This window comes from Carya illinoinensis, chromosome 14 (genome assembly GCF_018687715.1).
Source record: "Carya illinoinensis cultivar Pawnee chromosome 14, C.illinoinensisPawnee_v1, whole genome shotgun sequence".
Classification (NCBI taxonomy): Eukaryota; Viridiplantae; Streptophyta; class Magnoliopsida; order Fagales; family Juglandaceae; genus Carya; species Carya illinoinensis.
In genome coordinates, this window is record NC_056765.1 from 5587482 (window position 1) to 5610154 (window position 22673).

At 36.5% G+C, this 22673-nt stretch overlaps 1 protein-coding gene across 2 annotated transcripts; it reads left to right on the forward strand.

The window, feature by feature from the left end:
• Positions 1-16770: 16770 nt before the first annotated feature.
• LOC122295084 (chloroplast envelope quinone oxidoreductase homolog) lies at positions 16771-20603 on the forward strand. 2 transcript variants are annotated; one of them, XM_043104117.1, is made up of 5 exons: positions 16771-16958; positions 17123-17235; positions 18394-18535; positions 18769-18860; positions 19692-20603. In XM_043104117.1, the coding sequence occupies exons 1-5, from the start codon at positions 16865-16867 to the stop codon at positions 20379-20381; spliced, it is 1131 nt and encodes a 376-aa protein (XP_042960051.1). In that variant the 5' UTR covers positions 16771-16864; the 3' UTR covers positions 20382-20603. The 2 variants fall into 2 exon arrangements, with proteins under 2 accessions (XP_042960051.1, XP_042960050.1); XM_043104116.1 differs by lacking the exon at positions 16771-16958 and having other exon boundaries at positions 17032-17235.
• The last annotated feature ends 2070 nt before the right edge of the window (positions 20604-22673 follow it).

Consider the following 22673-nt stretch of genomic DNA (forward strand, 5'->3'; position numbering starts at 1 on the left):
CGTGGAAATCGAGACGTTGGGATGATGACAACACGGGTTACCACCCTATCGCCAAGTGGCCAAGTGTGTGTACATGCAACAAGTGTGTAATAAAAACACATAGCGGATAATAAAAGTCTTATAATTAAGTATCAGAATTTTTGTTTAATACAAATCCGTTTAAAGCATACATAATAAAATATTACAAATCTCAAATACTGGTTCAAAACCAAAATATAAGGCATAAAAGCTAGTAGAGATATATTTTTGACATAAAAACTCCAAGTCAATACTCTGGCGAAATCGCCTCTTCGGGGTTCAGTCTCATTCTCCTCAAACTCTGCATCAAAATCTACGGTTCCAAAATGGTAACGCAGGTAAGTAATAAACCAAGCAAACCTCAAGATAGAAAATACATTCATGCCATAACAATATGCATGAAAATGATACCATGTATACATATATCCTAAAAGTCCACATTTTTTCATGCACACCAAAAATCTCATTTTGGTCCAAAACATTCACTTTAAACATAACCTCGCCATTATCCCTACTAATGACCCAAAAACCAAACCATCAGAGCACTGTAGGCTAGAATCGCAGGCGGAACTCTACCACCATCCTTACTCACCATCGTCCCTACGCGTGCACCGTAGGCGGGATTCTACCACCGTCCCTACTTACCACCATCCTTACACGTGCCTTTGACTTAAACCAGTCAATCCAATCGTTCACATATACCATAAATCATTTCTCGCTTACAAGTTAAGTTTTCATTTTACAAACACATATACATGCATGCAACTACACGAAAATCCAGCTTTCCCTTTTTAAACATGAACATGCATGCACTATATAATGCAAATATCAAGGCACAAAATCTCTAACAAATATCAACATCAACCAAATATAAATAGCTCCATCCTCAAATCCATCCGACCCCCCACTCATCAGACTCAGTCCGGAATAACCAACCAGTCACAAATTATCGTTAAAGTAAAGATATATTTTAATATAAAGGAAAGCTTGGAAAATACTTATAGTACTATATAATAATTTTTGAAGGATCAATGAGGTGCAAACGGTGGAGAAAAAGCAACGTAACATTGTAAAATACACTGTGACTGTGGGTTGTAAAATACCCACTTTCGAACGGGGACAAACCAAGACTTGAGATTAATAGAGAATGACCTAGAGGTATTTATGGAACTAATGGAAGTGAGAGTTGGCCTTGGGTGGCAGTGAAAATAGCGGTGGAAGTGAAAAAACGGCAAAACGGAGTTGAGCTTGTAGGAGCTGCTCCGGTAACGGATCGGAGCAGGAAACGGATGGTTTAGGACGACAAGAGGTAGGTGATGAAGTAGTAAAGAGATGGTGGCCGGAAGTGGAATGACGGCGGCGAAAATGTACAAAAACCATGCGGCTTGGAGGGGCTCTCGGCGGTAAAGGGGGCTTGGATGGAAGTAAAATTTGGTGGAGAGGTTCACCGGTCGGAAAAAAAGAGAACTGGGTGGATGGTGTAGGCCACGGTGGCCGAACGGTGGCGATCTGGGCTGAGAAGTAGAACGGCGACAATGAGGAGAGAGAGAGAGCACGTCGCGCAGAAGAGAATAACGGAAAGAAGAAAGAAAAAAGAAGAAAAAAGAAAAGAAGGAAAAGAAGGAAAAGAAAAAGAAAAGAAAAAGAGAAAAAGAAAAAGAGAGAGAAAAGAAAAGAAAAGATGAGGAAAAGAAATGAGGTCCAATTCTCACTCCTGGAGTAAAAAAATTGATTCGACGAAAATAATTTTAAAAACTATAAAATGACTAAATTAATTTAAACACCACGTTAAACTAAAATATAATAAATAACTAGTAAAACTAAGAACTAAATTTTAAATAAAAAAAAACTAAATTAAATAACACAGTAATTTAAATTCAAAACGATAATTAATATAAAAAAAGCTCCACAAAATAAATATCACAACTAGCTAAATCCAATTAAATACAATAATTTAAAATAAAAGAACTAATATTTTAATTAAATTAAAATACTCATTCATTGGAAATACACGTAAAAAGGAGATGTCACACAACTATTTCAGATCATTTAAGCGTTCTCAATAGTATTGTCGCTGAGCTAGAAGCTATTGGAGTTAAAATTGATGATGAGGATCAAGCATTGAGATTCATCTGGTCTCTTTCACCTTTTTATGAGCACATGAAACCTATTTTGATACATGGGAAGGAGAAAATAATTTTTTCAGATGTTACCAGTAAAATCTTTTCTGAAGAGAGAAGACTAAGTAATGGAAATAATGTTCCACTTGAAAATTTATTAATGGTAGCAGTTGAAAATGTGAAGATGAAGAACTCTATGAAGAAGAAAGTAGTCTGTTAGGAGTGTAGACAATCTGGGCACGTCAAGAAAAATTTTCCAAGAGCTGAAACAGGTTCGGCAAGTGGCTCCAAGTCAATTAATAGAGATACTGGAAATGATACTAATGTTGTGTCTCTCTCCATTGAAGATTTTGATCTTTAAAAAGAGACATGTACATCCTCATGGTATGCCGCTAATTCCTAAAGTTGTCATGATAGAGGATGTGTTAATGTTAGCGGGTCCACAAGTTTGCACACAAGCATTGGTTTAACAATGATGCAGGATGTGTGGTGAAAATTCATGTCGATGACTAATGAACTTCCAGGAGAGCCAAACGTGGAAGTTATACCATAATTTTCATCAAGGTTGTTTTCGATATGGGCCGAAATAAAATGCTTGGAATTGGTTTATTCTGAGTATATATGCTTTTATGGTGAAACATGATAGCAAAATCTATGAAAATCTTCATTGAGGTGGAGTTTGATTGTGGGACCAGTCAAAGTCGCAAGGTGAAGATTGTTGACTTATGCTTTGTTTTAGTCTCACATCAGTGAGATTAAAGAAATACGCATAGGCCATGAGTTATAAATAAGGGGCTTAGCCTCTTAGTTTAAGTGCACCAGTTGAAAGCTTATCTAATAACTTTTGACTTTAGTTAAATTTCTCTATTAGCCTTTTGTAAAAGGAGAATAGGTGTAAAGTTAAAGTTTTACTAGTGGGGTAGCTTTGTGAGTGTGGTGAGAAGAAAAATTATGTGATTGTAATAATTTTTCACATAGTGAATTTTCTTCTCTGGGTCTGGTAGTTTTTCTCCTGTTTTGAAGTTTTTACGTAAATTTCTTGTGTTATTATTATTTCTCTATTTTTCTTGTTATTCATGTAAATGGTAGATCCTAAGGAGGTGAATTTGGGAGGTCCAAATTCTCAACAAATTTTACATCATTAAATTTGGACATCATGATTAGAAGAAGAATTTGACTACAGAGAACAACACAGAAAATAAAAGAATATGATATTTGTCAAAAGTACTATCAAAGCAAGAAAGAAGAGGATTAAGCAAAAATGTTACCAGCTAAATGCCTAAACATAACAATGTTGTTGCCTTGATTAGGGGTGAAAGTTTAAACCGAAAACAAGCTTGGATCGGACTGGACCCTTTGGTCCGATTTTGGACCGATTCGGTCCAGAACCTGTTTTATGATTCTACAAACCGGATAGAATTGGTCTTGTTTCAGTTCTAAGATTTCTGAGACTAGACCGGACTAGTTCGTGTTTAATATTATATAAAATATTATATATATAATTTTTATATATAATAGATATAATTATATATGAAATAATTATATATTACAATTTATAACATAAACTTATATAACATATAATTATAATATTAAACATAAATATTTGTTTGATCACATGTTATTAATATAATATATATATATATTAATAACATTTTTAGGTCTAATAAGTTCAACATATTCCATTGAATCCTTTTAATAAATACATACTACATTAATATAATAATTACATTTTGCTTTAATTAATCGGTCCACATTAGCATACTAATGTATATTTACACTAATACTATATTAAATCACTATAACTTATTAATATTAAATCACTTTTATATAATAATATTAATACTAGTATTATATTAATATCAGTACTTAGTGATTTAATATTAATATTATTACCATATGAAATCACTTTTATATAGTAATATTAATACTATATTAAATCATTATAAATTATGAGAATATAGTTATACTAAAATCAGAAAATTGGACCGAACTGAATAGGAACTAGTAAAACCAAAAGTACTAGTTTAAGAAGATAATAGGTGCAGAATCAGTTTTTAAAAATGTAAAATCGATGTAACCAGTTTAGTTCTAAAAATTATACAAAACCGGATCAGTTACAACCTAAGCCTTTACAGTGGTTTCACGCTTATGACATGAACTCCTCAATTGCAGATAGCATGACATCGATGAAGTCCAGCTCATCGCTTGGCTCACTCTCTTAATTGCCTCCTCATGGTATGTTGTTGAAAGATGCAGTGCTCGAAAATATCATTTCATTTGCACAAGGATTGATTTGTATAGAGTTGTATTTAAAGACAAAGGCATCCCAGAATATTCGGGCATTCTAACAAACATGTCATGTGCACTAACATTCTAGAAGCAGCGAAAAATTAATAACGGTTAAAACCGATTTCCTCAATACAACAAATTCACAATTTAACTAAATACAGAAATCCTGTGCTGAGTGGGGAGGTTGAGTGGCACTAGGTGGAACTGAGGTGGAGCAGCCTTCACCTTTGGAGTCGAGTGGCACTTGAGAAAGCTGAGCTGGAGCAGTTTTTGTTTTGATGCTAATTGTTCTTCAACCCAAGTTCCAAGTAGAGAGTTCCAGTTCCCTTGCAATACACTTCATAGATTTCACTCGGCCTTGCAAATCAACCCATCGATCACAGAAATGGAATCGGATCTGAAATGACAGGAACCCCAGATACATACATGAATGCCTCGATAATTTTCCCCACACATCGTGCCTCTGCATCATTTCCACCATTGGAGTTGACAAAAAATCTCTTTCCCGCAATAACTTCAGTGATTATATTCAAAGTTAGGCGCTCAATCCACTCACTAATCACCACCTTGGCCTGGTTCCACTGCCTCGTGATTCTTTATGACAAGGGCATGTTTCGTGCCAAGCCTGATCATGAAGATGGGACCATGTTTGTCAGCCATGGCCGCCAAGGTTCTGGCAATTGGGTTTTGGCCGCGGATCTGATGACGGTGGCCGATAATTGGCCAGCCACCTGCTGGTTCTGGGGCCAACATACCCTTAATTGTGGGACTACGGCCATTTCTTACCCTCCATAGCTTATACAACGTACACCACCAATACCAAAAGTACATCAATTGCAAGTAGACGAGAAGTTATTTCCATGCATGATGTCTCTGATCCAACTTTGAGAACGGAAACTACTTGTCTGAACTAATTTCCTGTACGTACCCCTATAAACATATGAATTATAACTGGAATGAAAGGTATGATCCATGAATATTGGTATGTATATTTCATAAAAATAAATAAAAATCTTTTATTCTTAGTTAACTGTTTCTGATTCATCAACTCTTATTTTTTTTTTGAAAGGAGTCAGTTAATAAAAAAAATTAAGATAAGATAGGTAAAACTAAAATAAATATCTTTTATTCATAATTATTCTAAATCTTTTCCAAATACTTCAAACAAAAAAATATTTCAAATCAAGAAGTTAGAATTGGTCAAATGAGATGACCAAGTTACCATTGAAAAATAAATACTTATTTTTTTTAAGTAAGATTTTATGAAACTACAAAAAAAAAAAAAAAAAAAAAAAAAAATCTCAATTCTTATTACAATTTACATAATACAATATTTGAACAGTAGTTCGGCTGATTCTTAATACGAGAGAAAAGGAGGAAAAAAACGTGGGCCGGGGCGCTTAGGCAAGCAGACTGGTTCATAGATGGATTATAGTGGTTCCCAAACGTCATAAGGTTGAATTTCTGGGCTTCGCTTCTCATACTTATCTTCTTTTTGCCAAGCTAGGTAGCTACCGGTTCTCATTTATAAATACATATATATATATATATATATATATATATCTTTAAAGCTTCTGCATGCCTCGTTTTGTTCAAAGCCAATCCAGAAATCTAGGAGCTATTTTGGAAGCTTATAAATTGGCTGGTCATCATGATATATACGTAAGGGCTTACTTTTGCTCTTTTTTGAACAAATAAAAGTGTACGTACATGATACGACAGTTTAATCCAGACATGCAGCATGTCAGCATGGGACATTTCTCATGGATGAAGCCCGTTTAATCATATAATTAAGGGGTATGATTAAGGGGGCTTCGATCAGTTTGAAACGAAGTTAAGAAAATTGGGATGAGAATAAAAGTCAGACCAGCTTGTTCTTTAAATGGAGAGGACTCTTGAATATGCCTGTCCGAGGTTGCTTGATTATTCTAGAATAGCCGCATGCAAAAATATTTCCAACGGAGAAATGCGTGTCGGAGGTTGCTTGATCATTCTAGAAGGAATATATAGCCCCACAAAGCAAAAAATTCCAATGGATCGAGTCTCGGTCACTACCATTCCTTTGGGCGTCTAAGTCAATTACCGTGTGCGTGGAACACAAACCCAACGCTTCCATATTTTTAACTTTAGATACACGTCCGAAGAAAGAAGAGTAAATGCAGGGAAATTAATATCACGCACATGACTTTGAATGTTCTAAAAATGTTGGAGAAATCATATATAAAATAATGATCAGCACATAATATATAATCGGCCTTTAATTCCTCGTGATCAAGTCTCTCCATTCCTTTCTTCCTCACCAAGTAAGTACGTACGTGCAAATGGTGCTTTTCCTTCTGAAATTCATTTTCTTGGCGATAAGCGCTTTATCCAACTTTGTTGCTCGATTTTTCTTCCCCGCTGTCGCTAACCTTCTGGTGCTATCGATCCAAGCATTGAAAGTGCCGGGAGAAGCCATCCAGGCTGCCCTAGAACTAGTTGCGGAGGTCACCAAGGGTTTTTTGGAGTATTTCTTAGAGTTTCTGATTGAAGTAGTAAAAACCCTCATTTCGAGTGTGTTTGATGTTCTTGTAAACGGTGTCTCTGGGTCTGTTACTTTTGCTGGCACGGCCATTGGAGGCCTTGTGGAGCAAACCAGAAATTCTTTTGAGGAGCTGTTGAAAGATGTACTGCCACCGGTTATTGATGGCTTCTCAGAAATGATGTCGACGATGGTTTCAGATTTGTGGAACAATTACAAGGATGCTTTAGGATATGTAACCAAGAATGCTTGATTTTTGTGTAAATATTACAGTAAATTATTGATCAATGATTATCATGCATGCATGGTACTGTTCTTCTTCATGATCCCTTAATTTTTCCCTATTAGAATTTTTTTTTTTTTTTTTTAGTATAACAATGAATCTTTATTGAATTAACTGGAAACAAAGTTCAATCAATACAATATTTCTCACTAAGCACAGTATTCATAATTTGCCTAGGACCCTCCTCTATCCACACTCTTTCTTCTATACTAGACAAAGCTAGTTTTGCAAGTATATGTGCTACATTGTTAGCATCTCTGTACACAAATCTTGTAGACCAATCCGGCCTTCCTTTAAGCATCTTCTTTGCATCTTCTATGAACACACCATAGTCTATTAGAACCTCCTCATCACTGCTCAGGTTCTTCACGACAACCTGTGAACCCCCCTCCAGAATTACTCTGCTCAGCCTCAGTTCTATACTCAACGGAGCAGCTCTTCTAGCTGCCATGGCTTCAACAGCACAGGCCCCCACTTGACTCTCAACACCCGAGCATAGACAAGTTAGAATTTCCCTTGATCATCCCTCACAACAACCCCCAACCCAACTCTTCCATTATTGGCATCAACTGCAGTGTCCCAATTAACCTTAACCATTCCCACCTCAGGTTTTTCCCATTTAACAGCCTCTCTTCTCACAGCTCTAGCACCCAAGCATCTCTGCTTGATCAAGTTTGCTTCCTTGAATTCTGACATAGCCAGTTTTGCAGCTTTGAAAACATTTTCTGGGGCATCAAACTTGTTTTCAAACACCAATAAATTCCTTCTCAACCATAACCTCATCATGGTATAAGCCATTAGCTCCACATCCTCTATTCTTAATTTCTGAAACATAGAGGCCCATAATTCTGCAAATCCCCATTCCGCATTGCACCATTTCCTAACAGGACTTTCATCCATCGCCCATACATCCGAAGCTGCAGAACATCCCCAGATCATATGTACAGCTGTTTCCACCCTCCTCTCACAAATAGGACACATGTTAGAAGCAGATACTTTCCTTCTATGTAGATTTTCCTTAATAGGTAATAGTTCTTGACCCACTTTCCACAAAAACAACTTCACAACACCTTGCACATCTAAGTTCCATATTTGCTTCCACATCTCCTCCACCTTATCTTTCCCTGAACCTTCCCCCCTTTTCCTCCTAATTCTTTCCTTCCCGAGAAAATATGCAGATTTGACAGAAAATCTGCCATTCTTTGTTGGCTCCCACACCATCTTATCTTCCACATCCAATCTACTAATTGGTAACTTACAAATCTGTTCTGCATCCATCTTGTTGAAAGATTCAGAAATTAGATCTCTCTTCCAATAGCCATTCCCAACATCAATTAGCAAGCTCACCTTAGCATCATGTGGTAAAGAAGTTTGAGGAGATTGTACCTTGTATGAACTCGGGCATGGAAGCCATTTATGGTGCCATATACTGATTTTCCTTCCATTTCCAACCCTCCATAAAGTCCCCTCTTTGACAAGCTCAATGGCAGACCACAAGCTCCTCCATATGTATAAGGGATTATTTCCTAGCTTGGCATCATTCAAGTCAGCCCCTCTAAAATATTTCTCCTTCATAATCTTGGCAACCATCAAAGAAGGGGAGTTGAGCATTCTCCAGCATTGCTTAGCAAGCATTACTTGGTTGAAACATTCAAGATCCCTAAAACCTAACCCCCCATCCCTTTTTGAGTCCCCCAACTTGTCCCAACTTCTCCATTGAATCTTGTTATCTTTTTCTTTATACCCCCACCAAAATCTTGCCATGAGTGAAGAGATCTCTTTGCAAATTCTTCTAGGCAACATGAACACTCATTGAGTATGTAGGAATAGCCTAGATAACTACTTTCAACAAAATTTCTTTCCCTGCTTGCGATAGAAACATGTTCTTCCAATTATTCAGCCTTGCCCATACCCTTTCCTTTACTTCCCTGAAAGTGTTATAGCTAGATCTACCTACCATGGCAGGTAGACCTAGATATTTCTCATAATTCCCACACACAGGGACCCCTGCTTCCCTTTGAATTTGTCTTCTCATTGCAGTAGGTGTATTTGAGCTGAAAAAGATAATGGATTTCTGTAAATTGAGCAACTGTCCTGAGGCCTTCCCGTACATCTCCAACAGCCTATGAATCCTCTGCCATTCTGCCATAAGAGCTCTCCCAAAAATCACACAATCATCTGCAAAAAGCAGGTGACTGACCCTTGTTCCACCTCTGGCCATTGCTACCCCCCTTATTCTCTTTGACCTTTCAACCACATTAATTAAGGAACTAAGTCCTTCAGCATACAAAATGAACAAATAAGGAGAGATAGGATCCCCTTGTCTAATCCCACGAGTTGGCTTAAAAACTCCACTCGGCTGACCATTCAACAAGATTGAAAAAGAAACTGAATTCAAACATTGCATAATAAGCGCTATCCATCTCTCCCCGGACTCCAATCTCCTCATCATTTCTTCCAAAAACTTCTTATCAATCCTATCGTATGCTTTAGCCATATCCAATTTGAGAGCCATACTCCCCACCCTTCCTTTTTGTCTTGTCTTCATTGTATGGAGAGCCTCATAAGCGATCATGACATTATCTGTTATAAGCCTTTCAGGAATGAAGGCACTCTGGTTGCTGGAAATCAGAGATGGAAGCAACTTCTTCAGCCTGTTCGCCATCACTTTTGAGGCCAGCTTGTAGACCACATTATAAAGACTAATGGGTCTAAACTCACTAGCTTTCAAAGGGTCCTTTACTTTTGGAATAAGAGCTATATACGTATGGTTAATGGTGCCATTTAAACCTCCATTACCATTCAAAAAATCCAGTATAGCCTTACTAACTTCATCTCCCACAATGTGCCAATATGCTTGAAAGAAACAAGCACCATACCCATCGAGTCCAGGAGACTTCAGAGGAGCCATTTGTTTTAATGCTACCACAATTTCCCCTCTAGTAAACTCCTTTTCCAGCCCCTCATTCATGTCATTTGTAACCCTTGGCACCACATTGCTCAAACATTCATATATATCATCCAAATTTGGCCCCGATGATTCAAATGGCTACTGAAAATGGCTTTCAAAAACCTGCTCAATTTCCTGCTGCTCAGTCACCATTCTTCCATCCATATTCAAAATACTTTTCACCCAATTTTTGCTTCTTCTTTGGCTAGCACATGAGTGAAAGAATTTTGTATTTTTATCCCCCCATTGGTACCAATTCCTTTTCGCCCTTTGCTTCCACTTCATATCTTCCTGCTCTAAAAGAAGTCCCAACTCTTTCTGCAGCCTTTTAACCAACTCAACATTATGAGGGCCTTCTTTATCTTGTTCCACTTTTAGCCTTTCTGTTTTTTTCTTAATAAGGATCTTTTCACTTTTTCCTTTTTGCCTGCTTCATACCACCAACTCCCTCCTACAGTTATACAATTTATTCTGGATACCCCTTAAACAACCATGTCCACCAAGCCTTCTTGACCACACCCCTTTAATAATCTCTCCCCCCTCTTCCTCCATAGTCCATTTAGCTTCAAATCAAAAGATTCTTTTGCCCCTCCTTCTTTCCGTACACCCTTTTTCCATACTCAAAAGAAGAGCTTTATGATCTGATTGTGGAGTTGTTAACACCTCCACCTCATGATTTCTAAAAAAATCTGTCCATCTACAATTAGCTACAGCTCTGTCAAGCCTTTCCTTGGTAAAAGTATTATCTCCTTGCCTATTGCTCCATGTAAATCTACACCCCTTCCATCCAAGATAAAAAACAGAATTAACTTCCAGAGCTTGTCTGAAATCATCCTTCTGCCCTTCAGGCCGAGGCCTCCCTCCCCATTTCTCCCCTTGAAAAACCACCTCATTGAAGTCACCTATCAAACACCATGCCATATGCTCTGAGGGTCTGAGCAATGACATCAAGCTCCATGTTTCCCTCCTCCTACTCATCTCAGGATGGCCATAGAACCTCGTCATTAACCACTTGATCTCCCCATCAATATAAGCACTAATATGGTGCTGTGAGAAATTTAGAATTTCCAGGCTCACCTCATTTCTCCATAACAGTGCCAAACCACCTTTACATCCCACTGACTCTACTATAAAACAGTCATCCCAACCCATCCTTTTTTTTAATTCCTTCAAATTTTTTGGCTACAAGTTTAGTTTCCATTAGGAACACTACCTTGGGTCTCTTATTTTTCACCAATAGGTGAAGAGCCTAAACTGTCCGGGGGTTCCCAAGCCCCCGACAGTTCCAACTTAGGATTTTCATGGTGACTGGCGATGCTGGATCTCAGCCACCGCCATTGATAAGAAAACAGCCCCATCCTCCTCCTCCTCTGATTTTCTTCCCTTCTTATACAATCCATCATCCCTCTTTATGTTTGAAATAGCACCAAATGAGCATTTGCAGGCACTCTTTTGGTTAACAACATCATGATCCCCTACAACTCTAGCCCTTCTCTTCCATCTACCCCTTGTCTCCTTCACTAGCACATCCCTCATAGCATCATTCAAGCAGCTGTTACTCTCCACATGATCACTTATCTCACACTGATTTTCAACATTAACCTTGGTATCTTCCCTCTCCCTTCTCTCAACCTTTCCCTCAAACATCTTCTTAGCATTAACTAAGACCCTATCCATTTCTCCCTTATCCAACTCCACACCATTAGTCCCCCCCTCCATCATCATCCCATCCTTTCTCACCTCTTGAGATACACAATTCTCATCCTCTCCAACACCATCAGACTCCCCCTTTCCCCTACAGCCGTCTAATCTAACCTCCAACCCCCTCCCTTTTTCTTCACCACCCTCATTTTCAGTCTCACCCTCCCCTTCATCCCCATACCTACTTCCCCCACCACTACTCCCTTGTCTACCATTTAGATGGCATCTCGGACTATAGGTTGCCCTAAGCCAAGAGCCGTATTGCATCCCCATTCCCTTTCCACGCATTGACCCCTCCATCCATCCCTTACATCCTTCCACCCCATGACATATCACACAACAATTGAAACACAATTTTGGGAGTTTCTCATATTTCATTGGAATCCAGATCTTATTTCCCATCACCATTGCTGTCCTTCCCCGTGCCACCTTCTTCTTTAAATCAATCTCAATTTTAACTCTCAGATATTTTCCCCAACCAATTCCGTTTTCCCCTACATCGATTTCTTTCACCATACCAATCGATGAACCAATCCTATTCCCAACCTCTGCCATCATACAAGCCAGTGGCAAATTGAAAAACTGAATCCACAATTCTTCAAACCCAAACTCCATTGATTGAGGCGGTATAAATCCATCAGACAATTTCAGCACAAGTAAATGATTATCAAATAACCACGGCTTACCTTCCATCACTCTTACCTTATCCTTTTGATTTTCGAATGTGATGACAAATAGGTTGGACTCGATCTCACAGAACACGAAGGATCCCTCCGTATGCCAGATCTTCTGCAGCGTAGCTTGGATTACAACCTTACTGATTCTCCTTTCAGAAATCAAGAGCCTTCGCCGATTGTCCCGAATCCAGATCGATAGACTCTGTTTCCTCCTCCGTCAGACTCAGTTTCTTCCACTGCTCTTTCAAGTCTTCCATTGCCTCTCTCCAGCCTGCATGCAAGCTATGAGAATCTCCTTCGCACCAACCGAGACTCAAGCTCCACCTTCGCACTCTTCACAGAGGCTAAGAGGAGAGTTCGCGCCTCGATTAATTTCCCCCTATTAGAATTGTAAGTATGTTAACCATTAGTTACAATTTAGTTAGAGATATATAGTTGTTGGCAGGATTTAAGCTCTAATGTTGTATATAAGTAACTCTGATCATTTGTACACGGAATAAGATACAATGCAATAAAATCTTTCATTTTCACTCCCATCTTCTTCGGATCTCTCAACGGTTCTCTTTTGATGTTTACCCCTAACTTCTATTTTTACAACCCTGTCATTTGTATTGAAGCACTCTTTCAATGCCTCTTGATTGTTTATGGCGAGTGCACATTTCATGCCAATCCTGATTATGAAGATGGACTAGTTATGGAGAGAGAGTCTGGCTGCACTAGTTTCCGGCCATCTACCATTTGGTTGTCCATAAAACCATATCAAAACTTATTTTTGGTAGGAAAAAAATACAGAATAAATTATCATGAAGAATCGATGGAAAAATGCGTGTCCTATGTTGCTTGATTATATTCTAGAATAGCCCCAAGCAAAAATCCCAATAGAGAAATGCGTGTCCGAGATTGCTTGATTATTCTAGAATAATATATATATAGCCACCCATGCATATAAAAATTCCATGGGTTTTTCACTACTATTCCTTTTTTTATTTTTTATTTTGGTAGAAATAAGATTTCATTTCATCAAAATCAATCAGAACAATATTTTTCCTTCAATACATTATTGATCATTTATAATAGAAATAGGTCCCTCCTCGATCTAGATTTGCCCATCTTCCAGTCCAACCTTTCCAAGCTGGTGAGCTATGATATTACCTTCTCTATGAATTAATTGTATCTTTCAGCAAGGCCAACTCTTCATGATCAAGCATCTTATATCTAAAAGGAAAATTTAGTAGGGCAATTTATCGTTTTCTCTTAGGAGTTTCGTCTCTATCGTTTCTCTCCATAGGTCAACCAACTATCAAAGCGTCCTCGCCTAGGGGAGGGTTGGAGCTTCATCTCCTCCCTCCCTCAGCCTGTCCAGCCGTTGTATATATGGTTTTTTTTCCAATTCTTGTTAATTTTCTGGTGATAGTACCTATATGTTCCAATCTACTGTTCTTCGACCGTCTTCAACAGCCATGCGCCCCTCCATTGAACTCTCCAGCCACCGATCTGCCGGTCAATGGCAGAAAACTTTCAATCCGTGTGACACGTGTAGCTCACGCGCGACCTACAGTGCGTGTGAGGCCTTACTCGCCTCCACGCTTTTGGGTGTTTCCAGGTGTCACGCGCGGCGCCTCCGGGACCAAGGATTTCAGATCTTTCAAATTCATGTGCTCTTTTGTTCTTTAGTGTAGCGCGTGTCTCTCACGTGCCACAATTATCAGCGGTGGTCCTTTGCCGGTGTATCGGGTCATCTTTGGGATATTATTCTCTTATGTTCCTGCTTTTCTTAACCAGTAATCAAGACAACGTGTTCGTAATAGTCTCCTACAGTTGGACTAGATTAGCAAAATGCAGCGCACCTTTCTCAACTATGACTTTTAGTCATAGGATTATAATTTGTTTATTAGACTATGTTATAACCGCTTTTATGCGGCATTCCCGTGTGGAATTGGGTTGGAGCCAATTTTTTGGTGAGATAACCCGTTTTGTTGTTTTTTTTTTAGCACTACTTTTGTTTGTTTTGAGAAGATTGTTGGGGACTCTTACCCCACTGAATCTTATGTCATCGTAACCATATAGTTTATCTATGCAATAGTTTGTTTACTTGGAAAAAAAAAAAAAAGCATCTTATATATAGTGGTATAAAAAAACAAAAAAATTGGTTGAATTAGATCGGACTGGACGAAACGGTAAGTTTAGTCTAGTTTTTAAACGGTTCGGTGTGGTACCAGTTCTAAACTGGTGTGCGCGATACCAATTTTTATATTTAAAAAATCAGTTTAAATCAAATAGGACTGATATATATATATATTTATAATTTTTTATAGTATATTATATATATATATATTATATACTAAATTATTAATTAATATAACATAAAATTCTAATCTTATTATTCTTTTTTATTTATTTATTATTCAAGTCTATTAATCTTATAACATAAAATTAATATATATATATATATATATATATATTAATATAACATGTGACATAACATAAAAATAATATTATAATTTTTAATAAAAAATTAATATAACTTAAAATCTTAATCTTAAACATAAACATTAATATTAAATTATTAATATGAACTTACTTTTAATATATATATATATATATCAAGAACGAATATATTTTTGGCATGATAAATTATAATATATATTCTTTTTATAAATAGATTTTTACACGTTTAATCATATATACTCATATAAAAAATCTAGAATTTATATAGACTATAATTAAATTCAATATTATACTAGTATACATTAATTATAATAAAATAATATATTTATACTATAATAGAAATAGACTAATAGTTTAGTGTATGTAAACATATTATTACTAATATAGATCATCCGTAAACTTGAAAAAATCGGATCGGTTTCGGTAGCAAATCGATCTAGTATTGGTTTTTAAAATTTTAAAACTAGTATATACCGATTCGGTTATAAAAAAATATATATATATAAAATCAAACCGAATCAGACCGATTACACCCCTACTTATATAAAAAATTATTTGGCCATAACTTGTCCAATTTTCTGCATCATTATTAATGTCCTTGCTTATGATTTGGGCATCCCCTTCAAAGATGGAATTTGAAAACTCCCCGTATCCAAGCAAACTTCCAAGGCCCTCCACAATGCGGTTATACGTTTATCAATAACTGGATGAGTAATATGTCTTCTATGTGCACAAACTGGAAGCAATAATTCACCTTCTGAATCTCGAATTTTCACTCATATACCCATAATTTTTGTGAACCTATCAATTGCGGCATCCCACTTTAACAAAATTAGTATCAGGTTTTCTCCATCTTAAAAATCTTACGTATGTTCCACTTGTTTATGCTCTTTCTTGAATATTTGCTGTGCATCATGATATTCTTCTAGATCAGCCTGTCATGCTGCTTACTTTTTAAAAAGATTTTTTCTTATAAGCAGAATATTATTTCCTGCTTTCCAAAGAAAATTCTTCCCCACCCCTAGAACTTTCAATGCTCATAATGTCTTTCACTCTTCATCTTCTTGAAATTTCTCCTTTTAAAGTTGTAGCACTACTATTCGTATTTGGCAACCAAGTCAATCACGCACTTGGAAAATAAAAGGTCACGCTTTCATACTTTTAAGGCACCATTTGAAATTAGATTTAATTGATATTAATTTAATTTAATTTAATTTTAAATTAAATCTAGCATTTAAATATTTAACTCTTAAATTATGAAATTTATTTTAATTTAAAATTTCTTTAAATGTGAAATTTATAATTTTTTAACTCAATATCTTATTACACGTGAGACTAATAATATTTTTAAAATTTTTATAAATATATTTAAACTTATCTTAATATTTAAATATATTTAAATTATTATTAAGTAACGTTATGAAACTTATTTCATTATCTCAATTTATTATAATTTATAAAAACTTAACTCATCTAACTAAACTCAACGTTCAAACGGGACCATCTATGTGCGGAAGTTTTTGACTTAAAAGACAGAGATGCGCCGAATGATTCATGACGGTCTGATTGACTTTTATCGTAACGGCTGACATCACGTCCATCATGTGTGGTACAAGTACAATAGAAAGGACTTAAAAGGAGCGTGTCAAACTCTTAGATCCATGATTTCTTTTTCCTTTCTCTCCTTTTTTTTTTTTTTTTTTAATTTTAATTTATGCATTACAATTTAGAAGCCTATAATAATTAATATGTCAAACGTTTCATCCAATTCTTATATTCTCGAATCAATTCGTGGAATAATAAAGGATTTGAGCTAAGTCGGTACGTAATACACGATTTATCCGAGTGTTGTATTTCATGCTTCTTTTCTGTTTCCCTTGGCTGCAGATACACTTTGTCAGAACGGGTACGGATGTCACGTTGAGGTTGGACCATGAGGAAAAACTTTCTGGTAAAATCTCTGTCATTTTCAAGTAAATTTTATGGGAACGTTAAAATGGAGAAATGATGCCTCTGTTCCACCCACTCTTCAAGTTTTATCGTCCTCTTTACATCCTCCCTCTCTCTCTCTCTCTCTCTCTCTCTCTCTCTCTAACTATATAGCTAAGTGTACAGAAACGCAGAAAGGGACACGAATACCGTCAAAGCTTTCATCCGTGAGTATGGCAGGAAAGCTTATGAAAGCGGTTCAATACTTTGGCTATGGGGGAGGAGCTGCTGCTTTGAAGGTTATTTTCATACTTATATTCGTCTTTGTTTCTCTATGTTACCTGCTGTCTGGATTGAAGGCCCATTTCTATCCAATTCTATGGTTTTTTTGTTTTCGTTCCAAATCCCTTTCGCTCATGTGCTACAGTAAGAGCTTGAGATCAAAATATTTTGGCGATGAATTAGGAAGTTTTTGTTTTCTCTTCAACATATTAGTAATTAAGTGAAACTACAATTCTTGTTTTTACAAATAATTTGGGTTGTTTGGTTATTGCAGTGATGGAGCTTCTATACCTACCATCTTGTATGTTTAAAACAAAAGGAAATAATATTGTGATAAGTGTTAGGAACGATAAAAGAGAAGTAAGATAAAAGTGGAATCAATCACATACTACATACTACACGAGATTTATGTAGTTCGGCGATATGCTTATATTCATGGAGCCGTAGATGATTTTATTCAAATGATAATCAAAAAGACACAATGCGGCAGCCTTACAAGAATTTAATACAATATATAGGAAATCTTAATTACAGGTTGCATAGAATTAAGAGCAGAAAAAGGGGACAAAATTTATTGCCCAATAATGAGAGGCCTTCGTTTTTTCTTTTCCAAAATTATGTATCTAATCTGTATTGATTTTGTTGGTTTCTGTAAAAAGTTAATATAATTATAGAATTCACCATAAATAGTTTTAGGATGTCTCCCAGATAAATCCTCTCCATTCGAGATATGATAAAACTTGTTACTTTCTGAACTGTCCACATAAAACTTGTTTGAGGTACAGCTTTCTAGAATTGCAATACTCTTCATGAAAATGGTTGAAGCGGCTTTGATAATCGAGATTGTGATGGTAGATACATTGGTGAAAGGCAAAACAATCTTCTTTTGGAGAGAAAAACACAGAAAACTGAGTTCCCATGATACAATTTATCTTTCTTGCAGCTTTGTTCTTCTTTTCCTTTTCCTTTTCCTTCATGCTTTCTAATGTTTCATTTCTCACATTGTTTAGACTACTAATCTGAATCGCCTATGCGTTTTGGGTTGCTAACATTGTTTTGCATTTGCTTCTTGCTTTACAAAGCTATCATGTCAAAAGTCATTGACATTATAATAGAAACTCTGTATCTGCCTAACAAATTAATATAAAGAAACATAATTTTCATTTTTGTTGTAGCATGTTGAGGTTCCAGTTCCCACTCCAGGAAAGGATGAGCTCTTGCTAAAACTGGAAGCAACTAGTCTAAATGCAGTGGATTGGAAAATTCAGAAAGGCAAAATACGGCCTTTCTTACCTCGCAAGTTCCCTTACATACCTGGTAATTCTTCACTGTTCTTTGCTTCTATTAACAAAACTTTATGTGATGCCTTATTTCACCTAGGGAACGAATTTTAATATATATATACATTTAATATGACTACATCAGCGTGCAAATAGTTCAATGATACCATTGAATTGAATTTTTTGTGAATGGTTGTATGTTGCAAACTTTAAACTCTTGGGAAGTTTCACTTTTCCCTCTCTTGCTGATCATATTTTTTGTCAGAAAAGCTATGGATGTGGCAGGAGAGGTCGTAGAGGTTGGAGCAGAGGTCAAAACTTTCAAAGCTGGGGACAAAGTCGTAGCTACACTTTCCTTTTCAGTGAGTATTAATTCTTATTCCTTTAGTTTTATACTTTCCTGCTATTAACTTGGATATTCCTCATGCTCTCTGTTTCTATGATTGGTGACAACCAACAATTTTGAGGCTGGCAACGGAGTTATTTTTTCTTCCTCTTCTCCAAATTCTGTGGAAATCAGATGTACTTAATAGCTTCTCCCGCCCCCTCCCCTCCCCAGAAGTTTAGATAACTCTAACAGAATCAAGCCCTTTGTGATATTTAGAAATTCCTTCCATCCTGTTTATTTTGTTTGATGATTGTAGAGCATTTCCCACGTGGTACTACATGACTTTGACATGGTACATGGGAACATAACAATAATGATGTGGTGGCATGACAAATTAAGTGTTGGATATGCATACTGCTGGAAAAAACAGCAATTTTTATCAATGGTGCTAATATGGGATACCCCAGGTGTGAGTTATTAAATTAGTGTACGAGAATGAAACTCAGACCACATTTAGAAACAAGTGATCCTTGATTAGTTCAATAGGGTAAGTAGCACATTCTGGTGAATCTGGTTTGTAACGTAAGTTGGCCCAGGCATTCCTCGAATATATCCATTTTAGAAATTACTACTGAGCTTAGGATACATATAGTGCTTATCCAGCACTTTCCAAGCTCCGCGCTATCATTGTCCTTATTTTATATTCTATCCTTGCTTTAGATATGGTGTGGCATGATTTTTTGATGAGGTAGGACAATTGTATGTAGCAACTCCAGATCCATTCCAGCTGTGATAACACTCAGAATTGAGTTATTTCTAAAACCCTCATCCATTTTGTCTGTTGTTGTGTTATATATCTCGACAGTACGGAGGTGGACTAGCTGAGTTTGCTGTGGCTAAGGAGAGGCTGACAGTTTCTAGACCCCCTGAAGTTTCAGCAGCTGATGCTGCTGGCTTACCTATAGCTGGTATAACAGCTCTCCAGGCCCTCACCCAATCTGCTGGGATCAAGCTTGACAGAAGTGGCCAGCAGGTAAGCATTCTAGTCACTGCCGCCTCAAGTGGTGTGGGTCACTATGCGGTTCAGCTGGCAAAGCTTGGAAACACACATGTAACTGCCACTTGTGGGGCCCGCAACCTTGACTTTGTCAAGCATTTAGGGGCTGATGAGGTTCTCGACTACAAGACCCCTGATGGGGCAGCTCTGAAGAGCCCATCTGGTCGAAAGTACGATTTTGTGATCCACTGTGCAACAGGCATTCCTTGGTCCACTTTTGAACCCAATCTGAGTCCAAATGGAAAGGTCTTTGATTTAACTCCCAGCTCAAGTGGTCTACTGACTTTTGTTCTAAAGAAAGTCACCTTCTCCAAGAAGCAGCTTTTGCCGGTATTTGCAACTCTCAATGCTGAGAGCCTGGATGATCTTGTTAAGTTAGTGAAGGAAGGTAAACTTAAGACTGTAATTGACTCAAGGCATTCCCTGAGCAAGGCTGAAGATGCGTGGGCTAAGTGCGTTGAGGGCCATGCTACTGGGAAGATCATTGTGGAGCCTTGAGAGTGGATATAATATCCTGAGAGTTGTTAGATCTTATATGTACTTGATAGGGTTGTGTATCGGTAAATAAAACCATGTATATGTAGTTGAATGGGGTGTTTGGCCTGATATTGTCAAACATAAATGTAATGCAGATTGCTTAGTGTTTGCAGCTGTAATCTGTAGGCTTTGAAGAAGCCTTTTGTTTAAAACAAGAACCGAGTAGGAAGGTTTGCCGGCCAAGTCATAGTACTTGCACTCATATCATCAAAGCCATTGTTTGTAACTTTATAATTAGATTTTGTTGAAGTTTTCATAAAGATAGGAGGAAACATGTTCTTAATACAAATATGGTTTGTTTGAATCTTTATGAATATTGTACTTTGATATATTTGTGTATAATTTGTTTGCATTTATTTACATAAGCTTAAAGATTGTTCATCAAAATTTTGATATAAATAATATATTTTGTTATAATCAAATAGTTCGTGAACACATTTGAACTTCTTTGAATAAGGTTTGGCAACTTATAATTCAGTCAAACTCGACTTGATTACACCCCCGACCCAAACATGTCTCTAATATAATAAACAATCTTCTCATTTGATTACAACAAGATCAGCAATATCGAGTCCATTATATTTACTTTAATAGATCTGGAATACTCCATTACTATTCATTATTTTATCATTACTTTTCATTACTTTTTCATTACTATTCATAAAATATCTGAGATCACCAGTACCCAAACGTAACCTAAGGCTCGACCACTATTCCAGAAGCTCTTTCTCTCCCTTTTTTATTCGGAGGAACTCCTCAGATTTTGATTACATTTGGAAACATGTATTTCCCTATCGCCCAACACATTTGGAAAAGTACTTGACGACATTCTGTAAGGTTCAATATACATGGGATATGTCTCGTATTGTTGTTTTTGTTTTTTTCAGGTCAATGAAGCATTCCACTCTAAATAGAAAACCAAAGATTAACCTGTGTGAATTCACCCAATCAGGGTCATTCAAAAATGATTGATTCTTGTTCAAAGACAAGCCTATAAATTTGATCACTACATGATATGTGTAATAAATGAGCTGCAACATGCAAGAACAACAATACAAAATAAAGTGTTCCATCCCGATGCTATTTTCTAATAAATGTACCCATTTTACCACCAAGAGGTTTGAAAATTTTGGTTGCAAAAGATATCATCCCTCACCCAGACTTTCTTGCCCAGTGCTTTGAAAATGTATTGCTTGAAATCTAGCACTTACAGTCACTTGCAAAATCTAGGAGGAAGTTACCTTTCTAGAGCAATTTAAGTGGTTTAAATTTATTTCATCGTAAATCATAAATCATTAGTCCTCCAAAAACTAGACTAGCACAAATCAGTAGTAATATCTTAATCATTCACTGTAAAAAAAAATTAGAGAAGGATATGGAAAAACAATAGTAATATCTTAATCATTCACTGTAAAAAATACTTCTATAATAAGCACTTTGGCTTTTTGCCATCCTCGCTCTCCGGCTGTGTTCCATCTAGTCCAAGATGCGTGTTCTTTCCCTTTCTCTATCTAGACAATTGCAATAATGCTCAATCTGTTCTACCTAATTTTAGTTATTTTTCTTTCTAAATTCTTGAGTAGTAGTCCTTGGTAGTTGTTAGAAAGTCATGGCTACTCCACAAAGTATGCCTTTGAATATGAAGATATAAAGAGATGGCTCGAATGTCATCTTTGTCCTATGAAAAGAAACTTTAGATTGCGGGGGCATTGGCATAGAGCGTTGCAAGGCGTTTGTAGGGCAGCCAAGTTTTCAGCAATGTGAGATGGCCGGAGATTCTACACTCTATTTTCCATTCATTTGTTACTAGTTCATCCAGTTTGCCTCATGTTGAAAAAATAACAGGACATCTCCTGTTATGAAATCCAATGGCTACTCTATTATGTGCCCAACATATTTCATCAACTATAATTTTTAAAAAATATATAGAAATTTCAAGTCTTTAAGAAAAACTATAATTTTTCAACAAAATATAAAAAATGAAATCATTTATTTATCCATTAAACATGCTTTTAATTAAAAAAAAAATTGTCTATTTATCCATTAAACATAGTATCAAAGATATTTATATTTTTTGGTTTTTAATATTTATATACAAGCACGTAGATAACGCAACAATTGTAAGGACATTTCGTTGGACATTCCCATTAAAGACCCATTTTACAGTTTATGCTTTATGTTATTTCCCTACTCAGGTTGTAGAGGGCAGGCCTGGAATGCGTGTATTCCAGAAGCTCTAGCAGAGGGTCCTGC

Bases quoted from the DNA above. Each gene is read 5' to 3' on its own strand.
- LOC122295084 (XM_043104117.1), top strand. From the start codon at position 16,865: ATGCTTCTTTTCTGTTTCCCTTGGCTGCAGATACACTTTGTCAGAACG. The intron at 17,236-18,393 runs GTTATTTTCATA...TTTTTGTTGTAG, and splicing joins GAGGAGCTGCTGCTTTGAAG to CATGTTGAGGTTCCAGTTCC. The intron at 18,861-19,691 runs GTGAGTATTAAT...ATATCTCGACAG, and splicing joins TAGCTACACTTTCCTTTTCA to TACGGAGGTGGACTAGCTGA.